The following is a 19055-nucleotide window of genomic DNA, read 5'->3' as shown; positions in this document are numbered from 1 at the left end:
GCAAGAGGTCACTTAAACCATGTTTAGCAAATTTGTTCCTTTCGCTGTAGAAGGAATTAATAATACAACCATGAACTCGGTTCTTTTCAACAGTGCTTTTCTCAATCGCATCGCCTGAGTATCTCAGGGCGAGTAAGATGCCATCATCTTGAGTTTTTTTTTATTTTTTTTTTCTCTCAAACCCGGCATGCCTGACTGGTAGCATATATTCCAGACACCATACCTCGTGGTCCTAGATGGCTTCTTCTGCTTTTGCCCCCTCACAAAAATTTCCACATCAGCGATAATCATGTCGGCCTCTAGGGCTGCAGTGATATCCTTGGAAAGACATGTGGGCTTTTTGGAGGTCAAAACCCCATGTATTCTGTAAAGACATGTGGTTCAGAGACTTCAAAGTGCTCCTTAGTCTCATTGAGAGAAAACGCGAGTCACCATCGATATTAGGAGTGCTCACGGGGAATTTCTAGTCCATGGGCAGGTACCGAGAGGACTGATGGTTCATCCTGATGGCTTGATATCTTGTCTGTGGGTACCGCCATTTTATCTTCTGGGAGTATTACGAACCAAGAGCTGACATTAAATGCTGTATAAAGCTCAAGGAGTATTGGGGGTGTTGGCGCCATCTATGTGCCCTCGGCGGCTTGGAAAAGCTCGAAATCCCTAATCCCTCCAAATCTTCGTTCAATTCAGGGTATGGGGCCGATTTGTTGTTTTTGAAAGTATCCATTGTTCTGTTGATCGACTGTTAAGGTCAGTCCATGGAGATGACGGAGGGGAATTTAGATTTTCATCTCTTTCCAGAAGCATTTCTTTGATCAGTGGTTTTGTGCGGCTGAACTTCTCACAGCCGAGTTCCAGGTGAGGGGCGTATTGGTAGTGTGCGGAAGATTTGCGATGGCGTGAGTTAAGAGTATCTTGAGACATGTATGGCTGCCGCCAGTGCTCAGCCAGTGTCCGCTCCGAACTATCCAGTTCAGCTCGCATTGCATCAGATGGCCTTGGCCGGTGAATGTCACCATATAAAAAGCTTCGTTGGAGCAGGATGCCCTGCAAAGCGCGCAACGAGATAACGCCACATAGCGTAGACCGCTAGTGAACTCTGGGTCACTGATATCCAGCACGGCACGATCTAAGCTGAGACACTGTGACTTGTGCCCGAATCAGATCTCTTTGATAACCTGGTCCATCATGAATCCACTTCCTTCGTTTGAGGACCGCCAATCACTATGGGATTTTCGCCTTCCTTTTTGTTTCTCTTTCGCGAACCTCTTCCCCATTTTTGACTTTCTTCACTTTGTTGAGGTCGTACCGGTATTCTTTTCCTTGCTCCGTCAATCGTCGACTCTTAAGGGCATTGAGCTTTTCCGGACGCTCTTCCAAGGTCTTGGGAATATAGTCCTTGGTCCGGCGGTTCAGCTCCCTGGTTGTGATCCATGATTGATCACTGTCAGTCCCGCGATATAGTCCCCCTCGCCGTTGATAATCGCAATCTGGGAAATTAGCAGGTAGGAATCCCAGTACGCCGACAAACACGAGACCATTGATTCGAACAAGCGAGCCCTGTCCATTGCCTTGGGGATTGTTGTGTTGACCCCCTTTGCTTGCTAGGCTCTTTCCCTCTTTGTGATCAAGGCTTTTTGTTGCCCACTTGGTGATATTTTATCTTTGGTCCGGACGGTTCCAGGTCATGACTCTTCAGTGAGAAGAAAGTACTTGCCCCTGCATGCTCCATTTCCAGGACACACACCCCGACCGTGCCAGGCAACGCCTCTTCAGTGAGAAGACAATGCTTGTTCCTGCTTGCACCTTTCCAGGAAACATTCCCTGAGGAAAAACGCAATTTTTTTCCCTGCGTGTTTCTGAGATTCATAGCTCCCAAATATGTTCTATGGTGGATAAAGCAGAAGTAGGCCTCATGAATCCAATTGTGACATGACTACTCTGCTCATTTCGTAGCAAGAAAAAGAGCCAGGCACTTTCAAAATTTTAGGACGAAGTCTTGGTCTTTCGACGCGGAGTCGACAGGTTGTCTCCATACATGGCAAAAGACTCTCGGTGAAAATCAATTCTTCTCCGAATGCATTCATGTGACTGTCGTGCAAGAGTAGATACCTGGGTAGGTACCCAGGGGCGAAAAACGCCTGGACGAGCAACAACAGGCTTCTTGGCAGGTTTCAGTACGCGGAAGGGTCGTTCAGTCAAATTGATTCGTGATCTTCTGTCGGTTGCCCTGGTCAGGTTTTCTAGAGCCCCCTCGATGCTAGACCTGTTGAGCTTTGGAGGCTGACTGGTAAAGCCATTTTGAGATAAAGCCGGAACTGTCTGCGGCGTTGAATGGCTGATTCGCGTCTTGCTTTCCACAAGTAGAATTTTTCTCCGAGTGGTGGTGAGTTGCTGTTCAGTCGTGGTCGTAATAGCTGGAGTCGACGGCTTCATTATGTTGTATTCTGGCCGTTGCGAGAGGACGTTGCTGAAAGCTGCGTGAAGGTTGTAGCAGGTAGTTGGGGAAGGATAATTCGAGGAGATGGAAAGGAAGAAGTGGGTGGAAGAGTGGAAACAAGGAGTGGATGAATAGGAAGAGTAGAGGATGAAGTGGTCAGCGATGCTGAGCGAGAAGATGTGGTGATTGCGCATGAGGATGATTTGTTGTCGTAGTGGTGAGGTTGAAGAGGAAAGTCAAAATGAGCGAGGTTGGGAAGTTTTCATGGGAGATGGGGGAGTCAACGGTTTGGAGAGGTGTTGAGAGATGTAGGAGAAACGTCAGAATGAACAAGGTTGTCATGGGAGATGGAAGAGTCAAGGGCTGAGAGAGGCGTTGAGAAATGTAAGAGTTAAGTCAAGAGTGAAAGGAGATTTCGTGAGATAGAGGAGTCATTGACCGGTATAAAGCGGTGGGAGTGTTGTCCACGAGGGTCTTGTTTACTAGTGTTGATACACCAACTTTTGCCTCCACATCGTAGTTTGAAAGAAATGCCTGTTTGAATCTGACGACTAATCCTAGTCAGCAGCGGTACAAAGTTATCGTCCAAGAGTCAAACTACACTCTCAAAGTGGAATTTTGTTGAAACAATCGCGATGTCTCATGCTGCGTATTTACGGCATGCTTCCTTCAAAATATCCAGTTCTGCTTTAAAAATACTATACAGCAATACGCCCCCCTAGCCATTCTGCTATTTTATTCCAGTGATGAGGGTCGAGAACATTTGCAACTCTGTGCAAGAGTTCAGGAGCTGCCGGGGGATTGAATGCCACGAACTTCTTCATCTTTGCCATGTTTCTCTCCCAAACTACAATGAGTAGAGAGCTTCTGGAAAATGCAGTGGCTTTGGATAGAAGATTTAAAAGCGGGTCGGAATAGATTGAAAACAACCTTCTTTCCATGATCCGACTCCTTCAGCCTTTTCCCTGTATTCTTGCATGGATTGGCAAGTCTTGTCCAGAATGTCTAACTTGACAGAGCTTGTGGTGGAAGAGTTGAATTCTGATCAATCGCTCGTATACTTCGTACCAAGTTCAGCCGGGGTTGAAGACAAAGAAACGATGGTAATTACGTTCGGCGGGGTCCCCTCCAACTGCTTTGTTGATACTCCTCGCAATGAAATCATGAACTGGCTGGACATAGCCGTTGGGTCCCTTGACGCGGAAACAGGCAGAGAGCTATCTTCGCTAACCTCACACTAAGTGTCCTTCATGATTTTGATCACCCATCCTCCCTGTGCGAGTTAAATAGCCGCGATCGCCGTAGCATGTAGTAACTAGTGAAGAGGGGAACGCTCGATGGCTGCACGCGCTGAGACGTGCGGGTCGATTCAGCAGAAAAACCACCACAAAACACACGCGTAGCAATCAGGAAACAGCGAGAAGCCCAAATGTAGGGGTCAGGTCGGGGAGGTGTAAGAAGGTGTATTCTAGAACTAGCTATCCGGCCACTGTATACTGCCGGCTATGTCACATAGTCTGGATGGCACCCATGTAGTAGGGGGAGGGGGTCTCCCCACTACACTAGTTAGTGACTACAGCTCAGCCCACCCTCCAAAAAAGCTCATCGCACCCTCAAGTCACATGACATGTGGGTTCCAACTGTAAATACCTTACACCTCATTTCACCTTACAAAACCTTACCCTCCTTCCTTCAACCCACCGCCTCCCTTATTGGTTCTTGAACACTTCAGGAGCCGTCCCTGACCGCTCTTTTCTGCTGGATTATCGCATCACGAACTAGTTCAACTTCAATTTACAACATGCCGAAGTACAAGACAGCTGTGAGTAATAAAGTTTAATAAAGTGAGAGAAGAGATGAGAGAACTGACTAGCTCTGAACTGGTTGTAGGACACCTATTTATGGTATACCACGATGAAGAAGGAGGACATATTACATGAGTTGGACATGCCTGTAGCGACCGTGAGTGCCTCCACTAATGCTAAACTAGTTCTGATATAGCCACAGGAAGCGAACACTCTTATTATCCACCCAGGCGAATTGCTCTGTCGTTACTATCCCTGTGCCAATATGGTATATGACTTTATATTCATAACGATAATCTTCTAAGTCTGGTTTTTAACTAGTCATAGAACCGTTTCCAAAACACCAACGCCCTTAAGGCTCATATCAGAGATAAGCATAACGAGATTTGCGAGGGAGAGGGCGGAGGTTCAATCACAGCTGAGCGTGATGCAGCTGCTATCGGTAAGTTAAAGATATTTGATATGCTAAACTAGTCTCTAACTAATTTATAGCCTTTTACAATGACCTCAAATCTCGGTACGACACTCGTGTAGCTAGTGCCCCTCAGCCCGCATTTCCTCTTAAGCGCGATGGTACTGTGAGTGGATATCCTCTAGTATATTACTCGTTCTTAACTAAATGACAGTTTCTTAATAGATCAATATGTCTGAGCTAAAGCGCCAGGCTATGGAAATGGGTGTGGACGTTCCCTGTGAGCAGTGTAAGCTCGATAATGTTTCGCGAAGTGAGTCTTTAGCAATTCTTAACTAGTTCAGAACTACTTTACTTAAAACTTTCAGGATGTTGCAGTCATGCTCGCCGTACTCAGTGTGATATCTTTGAGGAGTTTGCCCCTTATCCCTCTGATACTATTAAGGATCCCTGAACTACCTTTGAACTAGTTCTTTCTTTTCCTTTGAATAGTATAGTTTGATTTTGATCTTTCTCTTGACCCGTAACAAGAACAACTTTTTAAATGCAGAATATTAAAAATGTCAGATTAGAACTAGTTTTATACTAGTTCTGTCCTGACTGTTTCTTCAAATTAGCAAGCTGAATAGCTAATAACTCATTTTCCATCACACTCTTCTCAAATGCAAGTTCATCCTGTCTTTTCTGTCTTTCTATTACCCTCCGTTGCTCCTCAAGCCTTACCTCATACTCCTTTCTCTCAAATTCTACCCTTAGTTCTATCCGCTGTTTCTCTTCCTGATACCTAAGCTGCGCTTGACGTTGATTTTCGTCAATAGATGCTTGGTTATGTAGGTTCACTGAGGCAGTACGGCGAAGGTCTGGAGAGTCAGACCGAGAGGGTAATGAGAATGGGGTCCTATCAACTAGTTAGTTTCTAATCAATATCTAGCTATCGTAGTCACTTACACTGCAGGGCTCTGAGAACGGCTTTGGGAACGGCTCTGGGAACTACATCTTGATGATGACCTTCCCCGTGTAGAACGGGACCGTTTGATCATTCTACCAGATGAGCTCGATTGATGGAGAATTAGATCCTCCTGAGAGACTATTGCATTAATCTTCTCTTGCTGCTCTTGTAAGAAACAATCTCTCTTTCGGTCTGTGTTAAATTGTTAATATTAGTACCTAGACTAATCACTAGGTTTTAGCTAGTTATGTCTTACCTTCTCTCTGTAGATTCCTCTTCCATCTCGCTTGTTGGCTATCACATCGATATGAATGCCTACTACCATAACGCTCACGAATATGATATTGCTCGACGTCTTGGAGATCTAGCAATCTGGACCTTGTAAACTAGTTAATAACTAAATTATAAATAGTTGACTTTGAACTTACTTCATCACTGCACCAAGCAGGCTATCGTGTATGCCTAGAAAATAGGACTTGTAGTGGCTCTGTTCAACCGCATTCGTATGATTCCTGATATCCTTATAGAAATCCGGATTTATTAACGAACACGCTCTACATAAACCAGCAGAGATAATTGGATGTCGCTTGTGGTTTGCCCAGTCAACTAAGTCTGGGTAGTGTCCTACTTATTAGTTAGCAACTCGTTTTGTAACCACTTATAATGGACATACCCGCAATTAAGTCAAGTAGCCCATGATACTCCCTCTCCGTCTGAGAGCTAAGCAAGCTCATACATCGTTCCCGGGCTAGATGATATGTTCCATCTAAAGTCTCAGGGAATAATTCTGCCACAGTGCGCATAAAGTGCACCTTGCAGAATATCAAAATATTCCGTAGTTGCCAGCCACGCTCGCGACGAAAAGGGTCTATTCTCTGGAGGTGCTGCCCGAGACCTAGGTTGAATTAGTTAAAAGCTAGTCAAAGGCTAGTAAAAATAAAATAATAAACTATACCAGTCATCTGATTAGGGCACATATCTGTAACAATAGCCTTGAAGCCCTTGTTATGTAGATAATGAAACCTCACTGATTCGTTCGTAATCTTCTGGATCAAGTAGAATACTCGGCTAAAGATAAACTCATAAGCATTTGGTGACTCTTGATCTGTGAAGACGCGGAATAGAGTAAAGACTAAGACGTAAATTAGTAAAGAACTAGTTAGGGAGTAGTTATACTTACTCTTGCCATGCTCCTGTATAAGGGTTGCGAATATTACTTCGATGACGTCGCCTTTAACCCGTTTATACGACATATCCACCTCAAATGAGTCAAGTGAGGCTAAATATCGAATTTGGGCTTCAAGAGCGCAGAAGACGAAAAGACCATACTCATTATCATAGACCTCCCGTATATATGACTAATAATCAATTAGTAAGTAAATCACAACTAGTTCCTGTTGTCCTACCTGCAAAGTTGGATCACGGTGAAGTTCATGTTGAATACCTGCAATATCTCTACCCTTGGGGTATCGAAAGGCACGTTGTTTAGTGAGAACGGCTCGAAAACGGTCCATATTCACGAAGCTTTTATGGATCTGAGAGAGTGTCATGCATTTTCTCTCCTGGCAGTATTCACGAAGAGCTGGGCTTTGTAGGAACGACGCTGTTAACTAGTTAGATATTAGTCAGTAGCTGGATAAGATTACTTACTAAGGGTTAAGTCTGGGGTCTGGTTTCGACAAATTAGATTCAATACATCACCCATAATAAGGTATGGTGCCTTATTTGGAGGAGGTGGTGGGTGACTATGACATCCGCGAGAGTAGAAAAGAGCGTATGGGCACGCTGCTAAGTCTATCGGGATCCATATGCGAAATTGTACGCCACACTGTTGCTGGGTTAATTTACCCTGCCCTTGAGGGTGCATAATACCTACACACGAGTTAGTAACTAGTGTATAACTAGTTATCAAAGACATACCGCAGTCCTTACGCCGCGTAGAGCGCGGCTCAACCACACCGCAGTGGTCAAAGCTTGAGGGTATATTTCCATCTACTAGATACTGGAGGTATCTAATATCTAGAGAGGTCTCTTTCCCTATTAGGCTTCGATGGAAGTGCAGAGTCCTATTTTCAAGGGTGCGATTACTGCATGCGAGGAAGGGATGATGGATCCCATCAATGGTCTGTTGACTAGTTAGCAATTGGCTTTCCTTGACCTATTTAGCAAGCTTACTGGTTCATGGTAGGTCCCATAGACTAGCTTACAGCTGTCTATAGAGTTTTTACATGCAGTTTTCATGTGAAACCTCTCCTGATGGACCTGGTAGAAGCTAATAGAAGTTAGGATTAGTTCTATTTTAGTTACAAACTAATTATCTTACCTCATGCTAGCCTTTTGCTGCAAAGTCAGGCTATCTTCTTGCTTGATTCGCCGCCGGGTCTCTGAAAGCGATGTGAATAGATCTTCATCAGCAAGGTAATGTTGCGAAGACATAATTAACGGATGTGCGAAGGTGCAGATAGAAACCCCAGTGCATTTTAACCTTCGTTTCCTAGTCTTGCAACCAAGGAATGGATTAAACGCAACTGTTTCGGTCCCAACTTTAGCGTAGGAGTACTGTATCTAAGTAACTGGTTAGTAAGTAGTTTAGTATTAGTTTCTAGAGATACATACTGAAGTGAGAACCTGAGATGCTTGCTCATACGATAGTCCTCGGAGGTTGACCACATATGCATAGCCAAGATCATGGGTTTGTGGGTATTCTGGGAGCGAAATAACATGCTCGATCTTGGCAGTTTCTACTACATCGTGCGTACCACCTGAGAGTGGAATTGTGACCTGTGGCTCGGGTTGCTAGAGATTAATTGATTAGAGACTAAGTAAAAACTAGTTGGAGTATAAGAGATATATATTTACCTCATTGGGGTCGGCTGTTGCTTCATTTCGTTCATGTATGATACGAGTATCATTACTTTGATTCAAGATAGAGAGGTCCTCATCACTCCTATCTTGATTCTCTGCGCTTGGATCAAGATTAAGCAGTTGGTTGAGAGGCATTTCCCTCCAGGGGTACCAGAACTGGTTAGCAACTGGTTGGTGCTCCATGTTGTCTGCGTAAGGCGAAGACGGGATAAAAACAGGCGTGTTTTTAATTTATAAGGTAAATGAGGATTATTTACATGGTTACTACAGCAATACAGGGATAAATACCAACATAAGTGGGTCTAGGGTGTGATGAGCTACTGAAAACCCACTTTTCACGTGACTTGAGGGTGCGATGAGGTTCAGTGAGGGTTAGCTGACCTGTAACCTGCACTAGTTAACTACAACCCCATGTATGCCTGAGGTGTCGTATAGAAACGGTGGAATGACTCAGCATACCGTCACTGACGTAAATTACCCCCAGCGCCGGCAGATCCGCGGCCGGTTCGTGAAATCGTTGTACGACCGTGGACGGCGAGGATACATGGAATAGAATACCCCAGGGAGCTTCGAGAAAAGAACACATTGCCAAAACGGATGAATCACGAGTCTACCTTGGATTGGCAGACCCCATAAATCAGGCGCCACTCTGCTGGTGCATTCCCAATGCCGAGCCGACCGCATACTCAACAAATTGTTATTTCTGTAAGGCTGACCGCTGACGTAGTTGCGCGGCCCCAATCTTCGGAGGCCGACTCCCCTCAAACACCCGTCACTTCATTTCTGATAATTTAGTTCAGTGACAAAGCTGCGCTCGCTACCTCCGACCCTATATAGCAGCTACCGATGTGAAACACCTTTCTTCGACCCCAATTCTTTTCCGTCGGAAATGTCCAGCGCCGTCTCGCAAAATGACACGACACAGCTACGGCCTCGCGCCGTTCCCCTTCAGTCCGAAAAGTCGGACGTGAGCCTCGCGCCGGTGGACAAGCTGGCCTTGGACAATAGGTGGGTTTCTCGCGCCGCTTTTCTATCCCCAGCTCCTGCACATTAGACCGGGCACAATGGCTAACGAATGCGTTAAAACCGTAGCGGCCGCTCAACCCCCGTCCCTGAAGATGCGCCTCCGTCCGCGCACTCCATCTCCACAGCCCGCAAGCAAGTCCGGGCTCGGAATCGCCTGTTCTACACAATCGACTATGTGCCTCGAGTATCCCATTTCGATCCCGACAGCGACTACCACAACTTCCGCGGCTTCTTTGTGCTGTTCTGGATCAGCTTGTTTATCATGGTCATGACGACCGTGCTGCGCAACGTCAAGGATACCGGGTACCCGCTGCGGGTGCGGGTTTGGAGCCTGCTGTCCACCAACGTGGTCGAGCTAGGACTCAGCGATCTTGCAATGGTGGTTACCTCGGCGCTTGTTCTGCCTCTCCAGAAGCTTTACCGCAGCGGTCCGAAATGGCTGCACTGGTCACGCGGGGGTATGATGATTCAATGTGTTGGTGAAATGCTCTGGCTCGCGCTATGGATCAAGTAAGTTCACCTCTTATTTCTGAAAGAAACTTGCTGACACTGCTATGCTAGTTGGCCGTTCATGCGCCTATGGACCTGGACCGCACAGGTCTTCTTCACCCTCCATACTTTGACCATCTTGATGAAACTACACTCCTACGCCTTCTACAACGGCCACCTAAGCGAAACAGAAACCCGCCTCAACGCCCTCGACAAAGGCACCATCCCGCCCACCTCCCAAACTGCCATCCACTACCCGGAGCCAAACAGACGCCGGCCGTCCATGAAGCTCCACCCCGACGAATCCCACCCAGACGAACCACTCCTCCGTCTGCGCGAGGACCTAGCGACAGAACTAACCTCGCCGCTAGGCAACATCTCGTACCCGCAGAACCTTACATCAGGAAACTATGTAGATTTCCTCTTCTGTCCAACCCTGTGCTACGAACTGGAGTACCCCCGCCGCCAGGAGCGCCGCTGGGCTGAAATTTGGTGGAAGACCATGGCCGTCTTCGGGTGCATTTTCCTCCTAACGCTTACAAGCGAGGAATTCATCCTCCCCGTCCTCACGGAGGCGAATGTTCAACTCCAGGCTTTCGATAGCACCGTCGATAAAGCGCTCATCCTCGCTGAGACGATTAGCATGCTCCTCTTTCCCTTCATGCTGACGTTCCTCCTGGTTTTCCTGGTCATCTTCGAGTACGTGCTTGGTGCATTTGCCGAGTTGACCCGGTTCGCGGATCGACATTTTTACTCTGACTGGTGGAACTCTTGCGATTGGTGAGTCCCGCAACCTCTTTCTGCGGTGCTTCTATTCTAACTTGGAATTCCAGGCTCGAATTCTCCCGCGAATGGAACGTCCCCGTCCACCACTTCCTCTTCCGCCATGTCTACTTTCCGTCTCGATCCCGCTTCTCCCAGCCCGTCGCAATGCTCATCACATTCTTGGTCAGCGCCGTCTTCCACGAGCTTGTCATGAGCTGTATCACGAAGAAGCTGCGTGGGTATGGGTTCGTGGCTATGATGCTTCAGCTGCCGATTGTTGCGGTCCAGAAGTCTCCTTTCTTCAAGGGGCGGACGACTCTTAACGTAAGTCTTGCCGAACCCCGCTTAATTATGATGCTAACTTTGAGTCTTTGGAGAATGTCTTCTTTTGGTTCTCGATGATTTCGGGGTTGTCTGTGGTATGTTTCCCTCTGAGATGGTTACAGTGCAAGCTAATATGGTTTAGATGTGCGTTTTTTACGTCCTCGTTTGATATGAGGGCTTGGGTTTGATCTGGATGTCTGCAACTTACTTTGCATGGAGTTGCCGGCATACGGCTGGCATCTGTAGATTCGTTTACTCGGGATTATCTCCAAGGTATACCATCTCCTATTGGCTATTCTTTCTTATCTCGTTGGGCGCAAAGAAATTCTGTATATAGCTGCTTTTCTCTACTGAATCCTTATATATATATATATATATATATATACACAGCGAGAAGTTGAAGATGATATACATGACGTTTTTTGAGTACGCTTCAACGGTTCAATTGGATATATATCTGTTCAGTCCATGACTCGATCTTTGATGGATAGTATGTGGGGAATGAGGGGAATGACGTAAATATATGCCTACCAAATTGAGTAAACAATTGAAATGTCTATGACTGCAAATCGATCAAATATATAATAATACTAGTATATTTGGAATTCATATCCAAGGTATAGACAAATCTTGTTCTTAGAGTATTTTCATTCTCAACTATTACATCAGTCAACGCGTGACGCTTGTGACATCACGATCGTCTCAACGTAGTGTACGAATCAGGTATTGATTGAAACCCGACTCGCACCCAGATATCCCGCAAGCGTCATCAGCATGCAGGGCACCGAGCAACGCTTACCCCGCATTTTACTACATCCCCTAGGGTACCAAACTACATCGTAAGGGTGTTGATACAACTTTACAAATTTAAATTTAAATCTTCCTACAGATTCCAATGTAAGCAGAAACCACACACTACTCGAAAAGCGAATTCAAATAATACAGTGAAATTCAACCTGCATCCACGGGGGTATCTACCATACATCCCGGGAGAAAAGCGATCGAGATATGACACTTTCCTACCTAAAGTAGAAAAGAAAAATAATTTCATAGAGAAAGCAATAGAAGACAACCTGAAGAAAAAGCAGATGCGCCGGGTAGGTGTGTATGATATGTTATGGATGCCCGATCCATTCCTTCCAACGCCGCAAATACAAAAATGGGGAAAATTGCACCATGCCTACTAGAGGCACGAACCGTCCCAATGCTGGCGGGATCATCCATAATTGGCTCCCCAGAAAGGGGTATGTTGTCCTGTTGCGGGTCTAGTCCTCGATAGAAGACTGGCACTGGCCCGCAGCACAGACACAGCTGAAGAATGGGTGGATGATCCCAATGCGGAGGAGCTCCGAGAACTGAGTTCGAAAGTATTGACAAGAATAGAAAGGCATAGATATGATGGTATTTGGCATGGAGGTCGTTAGGCGTCGACAAAAGAAAAGTGAATTGCACGGGCGTGAATGCTGTCGTTACTGAATTGAAGATCAATTGATCATGGAAAGAAAATTATGCGGTGGCAGACTGTCGTCGCCCGGGGGGCGGATGGCGATGTTCGTCATAATAAGCAGCTGAATGACGAGCAGGGGAATAACTCGCATCGCTGGGCCGGATCTCCCGGGCATATTTGACGTTACTCCGGTCGAAGGGCCGAGAGTATTCGACATTCGTGTATGTGCGTGATGGTTGCACGGAGCGGATTTCGATCCGGGAAGGCTCGGCGTAAGTGCTGGCGCGCTTGGGCATCATGCGCGAAGAACGGTCACGATCTCCACGATCCCGATCTCGATCCCGATCCCGGGCGTCGGGTGAGGATGGGTATTTGGATTTGAGAGGCTCAATGACGACCATTTCGGGGTCGATTCGGTAGCGGGCTGAGACCTTGGGCGAGCTGGTGCGGGTATTCTCCGCAGCGCTAGAGCTGGAATGGCCTGATTCCTGGCGGACTTTGGAGGAGCGCGGGATGGGTTCGCTGGCCATCTTGTCCAGGGTGGACTCGCCGCGGCTGGAGCTTTCTCGCTTGGTGCGAGTAAAGCCGCTGGCCGTGGCGGCGCGGGTGAAGATGGAGGGTCGAATGGAGGATTTGTAGCCTGGGGAGGAGCTGGAGGCTGGCATCTTGGGGGGTTTGAAGTAGTCGCGGGATGACTCGAGATGCTCGTAAGAACCGTTGCGTGAGGAGGAGCGAGTTTGGGTCGTGCGGGAGGACCGTCCCGCGCGCCGTGAAGACGATGACTCTGGTTCCGTCGACTCGTAACCACGGCGTCGGGGTGGAGACCGAGATGCCCGCGAACGAGGGTCAACCTCGTACTTGGATCGCTGGATGTGCGCCTCTGCCTGCTGCTGCTTGGTTTGGTAGTCGTGCTTGCTGTCGTAGCGATCGTCGTAGTCATCATCGTCGTCGTCGTAGTAGGCATTGCGACGGCGAGACGAGGACTCCGTCGGGCGCGAACGTGACTCTCGGCTGCGCCGCGACGAGCCAGCCTTGTGAAGCCGAACATATTCGATCTCCGACTCACTGGATTCGGAATCGCTGTCCGACGGAGGCATGCGGGGGCTGTAGGTGTAGGATTCGAATTGCTCGTATTTGGTCGAAGCCTCGCGGCGACGCTCGCGATCGCGGTTCTTGGCCCGGTCGGCATGGGAGGCCTTTGCAGACTCCCGTTGATCTTTTGCTGCGGTGCGGTAGCTACTCGTCGGCGTGCGAGACTTTTTGCGGTCGTCGGGGGGCTTGGTCTTGGTGCGGCGACCGAATTCCTCATGTTTGCGGCCCATCGGATTGGGCTCATCAGTGAATCGCATCGCTTCGTCCAGGAAGACCTCGACGGGCACGCGCTCTTCCACGATATGCCCGTTTCGCATCTCCCGGGGCCCGCCGCTGCTGCCACTGCCTCGCGGTGAGGCGTAGGCATTAGCGGCCTCAGCTCGTCGGCGCTCCATCAGCTCCCGCTTCAGCGCTTCCAGCTTGACCTTTTGGTCGTAGCGGGCTCGTCGGGTGTCGTCGGAGAGCAGTTCGTAGGCCTGCTGGACCCGTTGGAATTCATCTTGGGCAGCGATACGTTGGGACTCGTCCTGGATCTTGTCGGGGTGGCATTTGAGCACGCGCTTGCGATGGGCGGCGCGGATCTCGGTGAGGGAGGCCTCCTTGGCGACACCCAGGGCGGCGTATGGATCTATGTCGGGGGGGAAGTCATGATGGATGGAGTGGTCGGGAGGAATAGGGCATCAAGTCAATGTCAATTTCAATGACCAAGTCCCTGGAATTGAGGGGGAAAGAAAGACGGTGGGAGGGGAAGAGGCGGTGGAGGTGGATCTTTGTATGGAATGCCACGAGTGAAGGTGACGTTTCGAGGAATCCACCTGCATCGAGAACAATCCGGCGGGCTTAGAAACGTCGGGTCGGACAATCCAGCATGCAACACCAAATCGTTTCGAGGGCCTTCAGAGCCGATTCACCCATGCAGCTAACAAGTTGGAGGGGCGAAAGGGGCATCGCAGACTCCGCCACACTGAATCAACGGGTGGCGGACGTTCCTTCCTGCACTAAGAAGTAGAGGGTAGGCAATAGGCGATACTCAATACCTTACGGTAGTAGAGTGCGCTGGCCCCTTCTGGATGCTCGAGAGATCGGATGCCCAACGGGCCCCTGGAGCACTTTATTTCTCATCTTGACGTCCTGACCCATGTGCCGCATGTGCCTCGTCCTCAGCCTGGCCTCTCACCGTCTGGTCGCTCTCATATTTCGGCCTGAGCGTCTCATCCGATTTGTCTGTTCGTCCACCAATCGCTGCTACTGCGCAGCGGGGCCAGCAATCAACACGAGCGCATTCTTTGCGCATTCGACCAGAGGATACCTGCGTATCCGTGTTACATACCATACGCCTTACCCGGCGAGGCAAGCACTGCGGACGGGTACTCCGTGTATTGTATCCTCAGTATGATTCGCGCCTATCTCCTGGGGAAGCAGCCCTGTTCGGGCTCCCTAACGTAAACTCGCCCCCTACGGACGTACGCATAGCGCGGCTTTTCGCCTCTCGCCCTGCTTTCTCATTTCGCCGCGGCCTCCCACGTAACCCTGCGCCTGGCACGCCCGATTGGATGCCGTGCCTGCCTTCGCGTGGAAACCCCGGGCGCTTCCGTCGGCCTTAATTTGTGGCTGATGTGAAGATTCCCAGGCACTGCCATACCCTCATACTGCAGTATGGTATGCCTATATATAGCATCCACGCTGTACAGGGACACCGCCATCTGGTCCCCATGCTAACACCACCAACCAACTACGACACTGTGCTATACACACGCACTGGTACCACTACTGTACAAGTACCTGTACAGGTGGGGAGATGGGTACCCTACCAACCGTGCCTGGCAACATCCCACATGATGAATCTCCAGTTCGATCTCCAGGTCGATCTCCAGGTCGGCATCGCATCCCACTTGGAGTTGTCACGGCGCCCACCACCATCCTACCACTATGTGGATGTAGTAACAAAACACGATGATCATGATCGCCTGTCCCACCGGCGACCCATGATCTCAACGTGTCCCCTGTCCGACCTCACCACGGCCATCGTGCCCCGCTGAGAACTCCCTAGCCTCCGACCCCAAGAGACCCTAAGGAAGCTAGCAAATTTTGGGCTGTCATCTGGTCCCGTCGCTGCGGTTCGCCTGCGAACTCATCACCAACCATTACCCATACTACCTGGGTCGGGTATAGTAAGTACCTAAGTGGTGTGTTTGAGAGTCATCAATCCTGGATACTGTCCAGCGGACCAAAGCCTGTCGACCAGCGTCGCAATAACCACGGAGTGTCCTTTTTGGAGAGGATACCCTCATTTACTGTAGCGGGGAAACGCCTGAGCCCGTCATTTGATGATCGAGTGTGATGGGAGCTGCAGTGACCCCTCCCCCGAACCCACACGTCTCCCAGGGCCACCTTTCAATCCCGGCGGCAAGCAATTTACACCACCTACTGCTCACAGGTGCAGTGTTGCCAGGTCGAGTCGATAATCCTCCGATCTTATCACATCCACTGCTCAGGTCGTACAGACGGTCTAGCCTTCGTTCCCTGCTAACCCCGCCATGAGTGCGGGGCATATTTCACATCGGATGAGTGGGCTGGTGATGGTTGGGTTGGAGGCTTCGAAATGTTAAAGAGTTAATTTATTCGTTAACACCCCCATTTTTTTAACCTGGTACTACTGTTTAGTTGATAGCTCACCCCCAAGGGAGAAATGATGTACCCTAAAACATGCACTCCAAGCCAGCAAACACGCTGCAGTTACCCTGCGTCATCGAGTTTCGATCCGCACAACCAACCAATCCCCTCCCAGACGGAAAAACGACAAAAGAAATGCAAAAGTCCCAACTTGAAGGAACATTCTGCATCCGAGTCTAGCCAACCCATCCAATACGCTCTTCCCTGCTGTAATCATTCTGATTCGCGCGGCAGTACCTACTGCACATGCATCCCATTCAGCGTCAAGTACCACAAAAGCAAGCACACTCCACTAGCCAAGTGAAGAAAGATGATCAGCCTCGCATGGTCACACAGCTCCAGTTCGAGGGAAGAATCGAGCGTTGATTGGATGTGATGTGTACTCTATGCTGAATGGAACTAGCGTAGGGAAGAGCTTCTCGAGCCTGTAGAAGCCAAACCATCAATGGGGTAGTGCTGCGGATCGTGACAGCCACTGAGATCAGCTCTGCAAGCGCCGGACCTTCGTGTGGTGTTCTGGAACGCTCTGAGTTTGGCATTACAGATGACTTTGCTACACTAGTGTATGGTAGTGATATCATTTATTATTTCTGATTCCACTTGCGTGTTAGCGTGTGGGATTTTCGATGGGTCAGATGGATAGATATACCCGGTTTGTGGTGGGTTGGGTTGGGATTATTGCGGGGTTACTCAGATATTGAGGTATAGAGGAAGATGTGATTACGAGGTGAAGACAGCACAGCTATACCACCAACACTGTACAGCAGTGCCCAAGTAGCTCTCAAGTGAGGGAAAATACTCTGAGATATAGTACGAGGAGTAATACGAATTCGGAGGGCTCTAGCAAGCCCCACTATATGCGATATGCATCCACTGCCGACTCCTCCCCCGCATACGTTACTGTAGTCGGCAAGTCAATGATCTCGTCGATACCAGTCTACAAGTACCACAGGATCATCAAGCCTACTCACAGTACAATTCAAAACGGAACCGCCAGCCAGTCCGGTGGGTTCAACCGGCAGGCTCGTTCGCGCACGACCTTCGCTCGCATCATGATGTAAGCCTTAGCGTCTGACAGCGTCGATGGACGTATCGCGCCGCGGCGCGCATCAAAGCGACCAACCACCTCCCATACACCCGAGCGTACCTTGGGGTGGTACCTGCTATGAAAAGCAAGGTGGTGGGGGGCCAAAGCTCCGGGATGGCGCTGGACTGGATCGGTTCTGCAGCCACAATACTGAAAAGCGGAACGCACTGCGTGCAGGTAGAGCGGCAGGGCGTCGTGAATCGATCGGCCGTCGGAATAAACCTCCTTCCCAAGAAGGGCGGGTGAAAACTTTGATCTTACTTGAGCCAAGTAGAGTAGATGGCTGAGCGGAGGTCAGATGCAATGTAAATCGCTAGTCCCACCACCAGTAAGAGTGTCAGAGTAAGACATAGTCAGTCACAGTCAGTCACAGTCACACCTCGTGGTGAACTGGAAGCTCAATATCCACCACAATCGGCGCATTGAACAGCTTGCCTCCCCGATGCGGCCAACTAGTCGCCATGACAGCGGCATTAATGATGCAAGTCTCCTTTCTAAGCGAAAGCAAATGACCGCCGATGTGAATATCCGCGCTTGGCGTCGGCGTCGCGAGGCCGTTCTCCCGATAGCCCTGGTCAGGCACAGTGCCTGCAGCTGACTCGACTTCCGGTAATGGCAACGGCGCAGCCTCGGTCTTAGACACGGCCCTAGTCTGCAGCACGGCATCAGCATTACCACACGCAAATCCCCGGTTGTCCAGTCGGTCTCCCCGTTTGCCCGTCAGGTCGATGAGGTTTATCTTCTTGCTTTCCCGAGGCGGCAGGGTGCCCTTCATGACTCGGTCCGCATCGACGTCAGCAGGAGCACAACACCCCGTCTCTATAACACTCCCACGCCATCCGACTCTTTCGTAGCCTCGTCCTTCATGCACATGGCCGCAAATGGCCAACGGCGGCCTAATGCGGCTCAGCGTCTGGCGAAGCGCGTCGCACCCGACGGACGTTCCGTCCGGTTTCTTGTCGCAGTGAGACCGCGGTGGCGTGTGGGTTACGATGAGATCTGCGTCGGGGGGATCTGGCTCCAAAGCGCCGCGGCGTCGCACGTTTCGTATCCAAAGGCCCAGGTGCCTTGGGACTGGGAATACGGAGACCCAAACACCTTGAATGCCGTGCGTGGTCCATTTGCTCGGGTCAAGCGGATCACCGCGGCCTGGTGTCGAAGTAGCACGACCGAGGGCGCATGCCTCGTGATGGTCTCGATGCACTGTTGGGGATCTTCGAGTCGTGGGCCGTGGAAGGCTCGGCCATGTTGGGCATAGATTTCCGAATCCAGCGAGACGTCGTGGTTTCCTGTAAGGTCGTAGCAGGTTAGTGTCAGCCTGGCTGGAGTTCATCGTCTCGTGTGGCTGCGAATGGTGCGAGTGCGTCAGGGCAGCTGTAGTATGTTGATATATAGGGTGGTGGATGCCAGTTCATTCAGTGTATTCAACCGAACCGAATGATCTCATCCATCGGGCATTATTTAGAAGCAAAAATTGAACTGACCAGCCACAATGATCTTGATTTCAAAGTCGGCATTAGAGATCCAATCCATCGTCCTGCGCAGCTCGGACATGCTTCCCTTGTTAGTCAAATCACCCGCGTGTATCAGTACATCGCCTGCCGGCAGTTTAAACCCTGCCTCGGAGGGCGTGTAGCCATGGGTATCAGAGACGCAGACAAAGCGAGTTTTTCGATGCATG

The 19055-nt window shown here is 49.5% G+C and overlaps 5 protein-coding genes across 5 annotated transcripts; 2 read left to right on the top strand and 3 right to left on the bottom strand.

Moving 5' to 3' along the window:
- Positions 1 to 4241: 4241 nt before the first annotated feature.
- N7532_010227 (uncharacterized protein) lies at positions 4242 to 5111 on the top strand (the record flags this gene model as incomplete). The annotated part of the gene is made up of 7 exons (XM_056622718.1): positions 4242 to 4262; positions 4331 to 4402; positions 4442 to 4513; positions 4573 to 4687; positions 4738 to 4823; positions 4883 to 4970; positions 5026 to 5111. The coding sequence occupies 7 exons, from the start codon at positions 4242 to 4244 to the stop codon at positions 5109 to 5111; spliced, it is 540 nt and encodes a 179-aa protein (XP_056470134.1).
- A 1363-nt stretch (positions 5112 to 6474) lies between these two features.
- On the bottom strand, positions 6475 to 8654 carry N7532_010226 (uncharacterized protein; the record flags this gene model as incomplete). The annotated part of the gene is made up of 10 exons (XM_056622717.1): positions 6475 to 6501; positions 6635 to 6738; positions 6787 to 6964; positions 7013 to 7209; positions 7455 to 7478; positions 7527 to 7731; positions 7782 to 7878; positions 7930 to 8171; positions 8223 to 8402; positions 8466 to 8654. 10 exons carry the CDS (start codon positions 8652 to 8654, stop codon positions 6475 to 6477), a joined length of 1443 nt encoding a protein of 480 aa, XP_056470133.1.
- A 706-nt stretch (positions 8655 to 9360) lies between these two features.
- Positions 9361 to 11244, top strand: N7532_010225 (putative sterol o-acyltransferase (APE2); the record flags this gene model as incomplete). Its single annotated transcript, XM_056622716.1, has 6 exons — positions 9361 to 9479; positions 9564 to 10007; positions 10059 to 10766; positions 10820 to 11075; positions 11129 to 11170; positions 11218 to 11244. The coding sequence occupies 6 exons, from the start codon at positions 9361 to 9363 to the stop codon at positions 11242 to 11244; spliced, it is 1596 nt and encodes a 531-aa protein (XP_056470132.1).
- A 1337-nt stretch (positions 11245 to 12581) lies between these two features.
- N7532_010224 (J domain-containing protein) lies at positions 12582 to 15085 on the bottom strand (the record flags this gene model as incomplete). The annotated part of the gene is made up of 2 exons (XM_056622715.1): positions 12582 to 14242; positions 15082 to 15085. The coding sequence occupies 2 exons, from the start codon at positions 15083 to 15085 to the stop codon at positions 12582 to 12584; spliced, it is 1665 nt and encodes a 554-aa protein (XP_056470131.1).
- Positions 15086 to 17747: 2662 nt separating this feature from the next.
- Positions 17748 to 19054, bottom strand: N7532_010223 (metallophosphoesterase family protein; the record flags this gene model as incomplete). The annotated part of the gene is given in 3 exon segments (XM_056622714.1): positions 17748 to 18441; positions 18459 to 18663; positions 18859 to 19054. 3 exon segments carry the CDS (start codon positions 19052 to 19054, stop codon positions 17748 to 17750), a joined length of 1095 nt encoding a protein of 364 aa, XP_056470130.1.
- Between the last annotated feature and the right edge of the window lies 1 nt (position 19055).

The sequence above is a fragment of the Penicillium argentinense genome (genome assembly GCF_028826775.1).
Source record: "Penicillium argentinense strain IBT 30761 chromosome Unknown utg000010l_segment0_segment0, whole genome shotgun sequence".
NCBI lineage: Eukaryota > Fungi > Ascomycota > Eurotiomycetes > Eurotiales > Aspergillaceae > Penicillium > Penicillium argentinense.
Note: the sequence above shows the minus strand (reverse complement) of the source record. Positions and strands in the feature narration are given on the sequence as shown.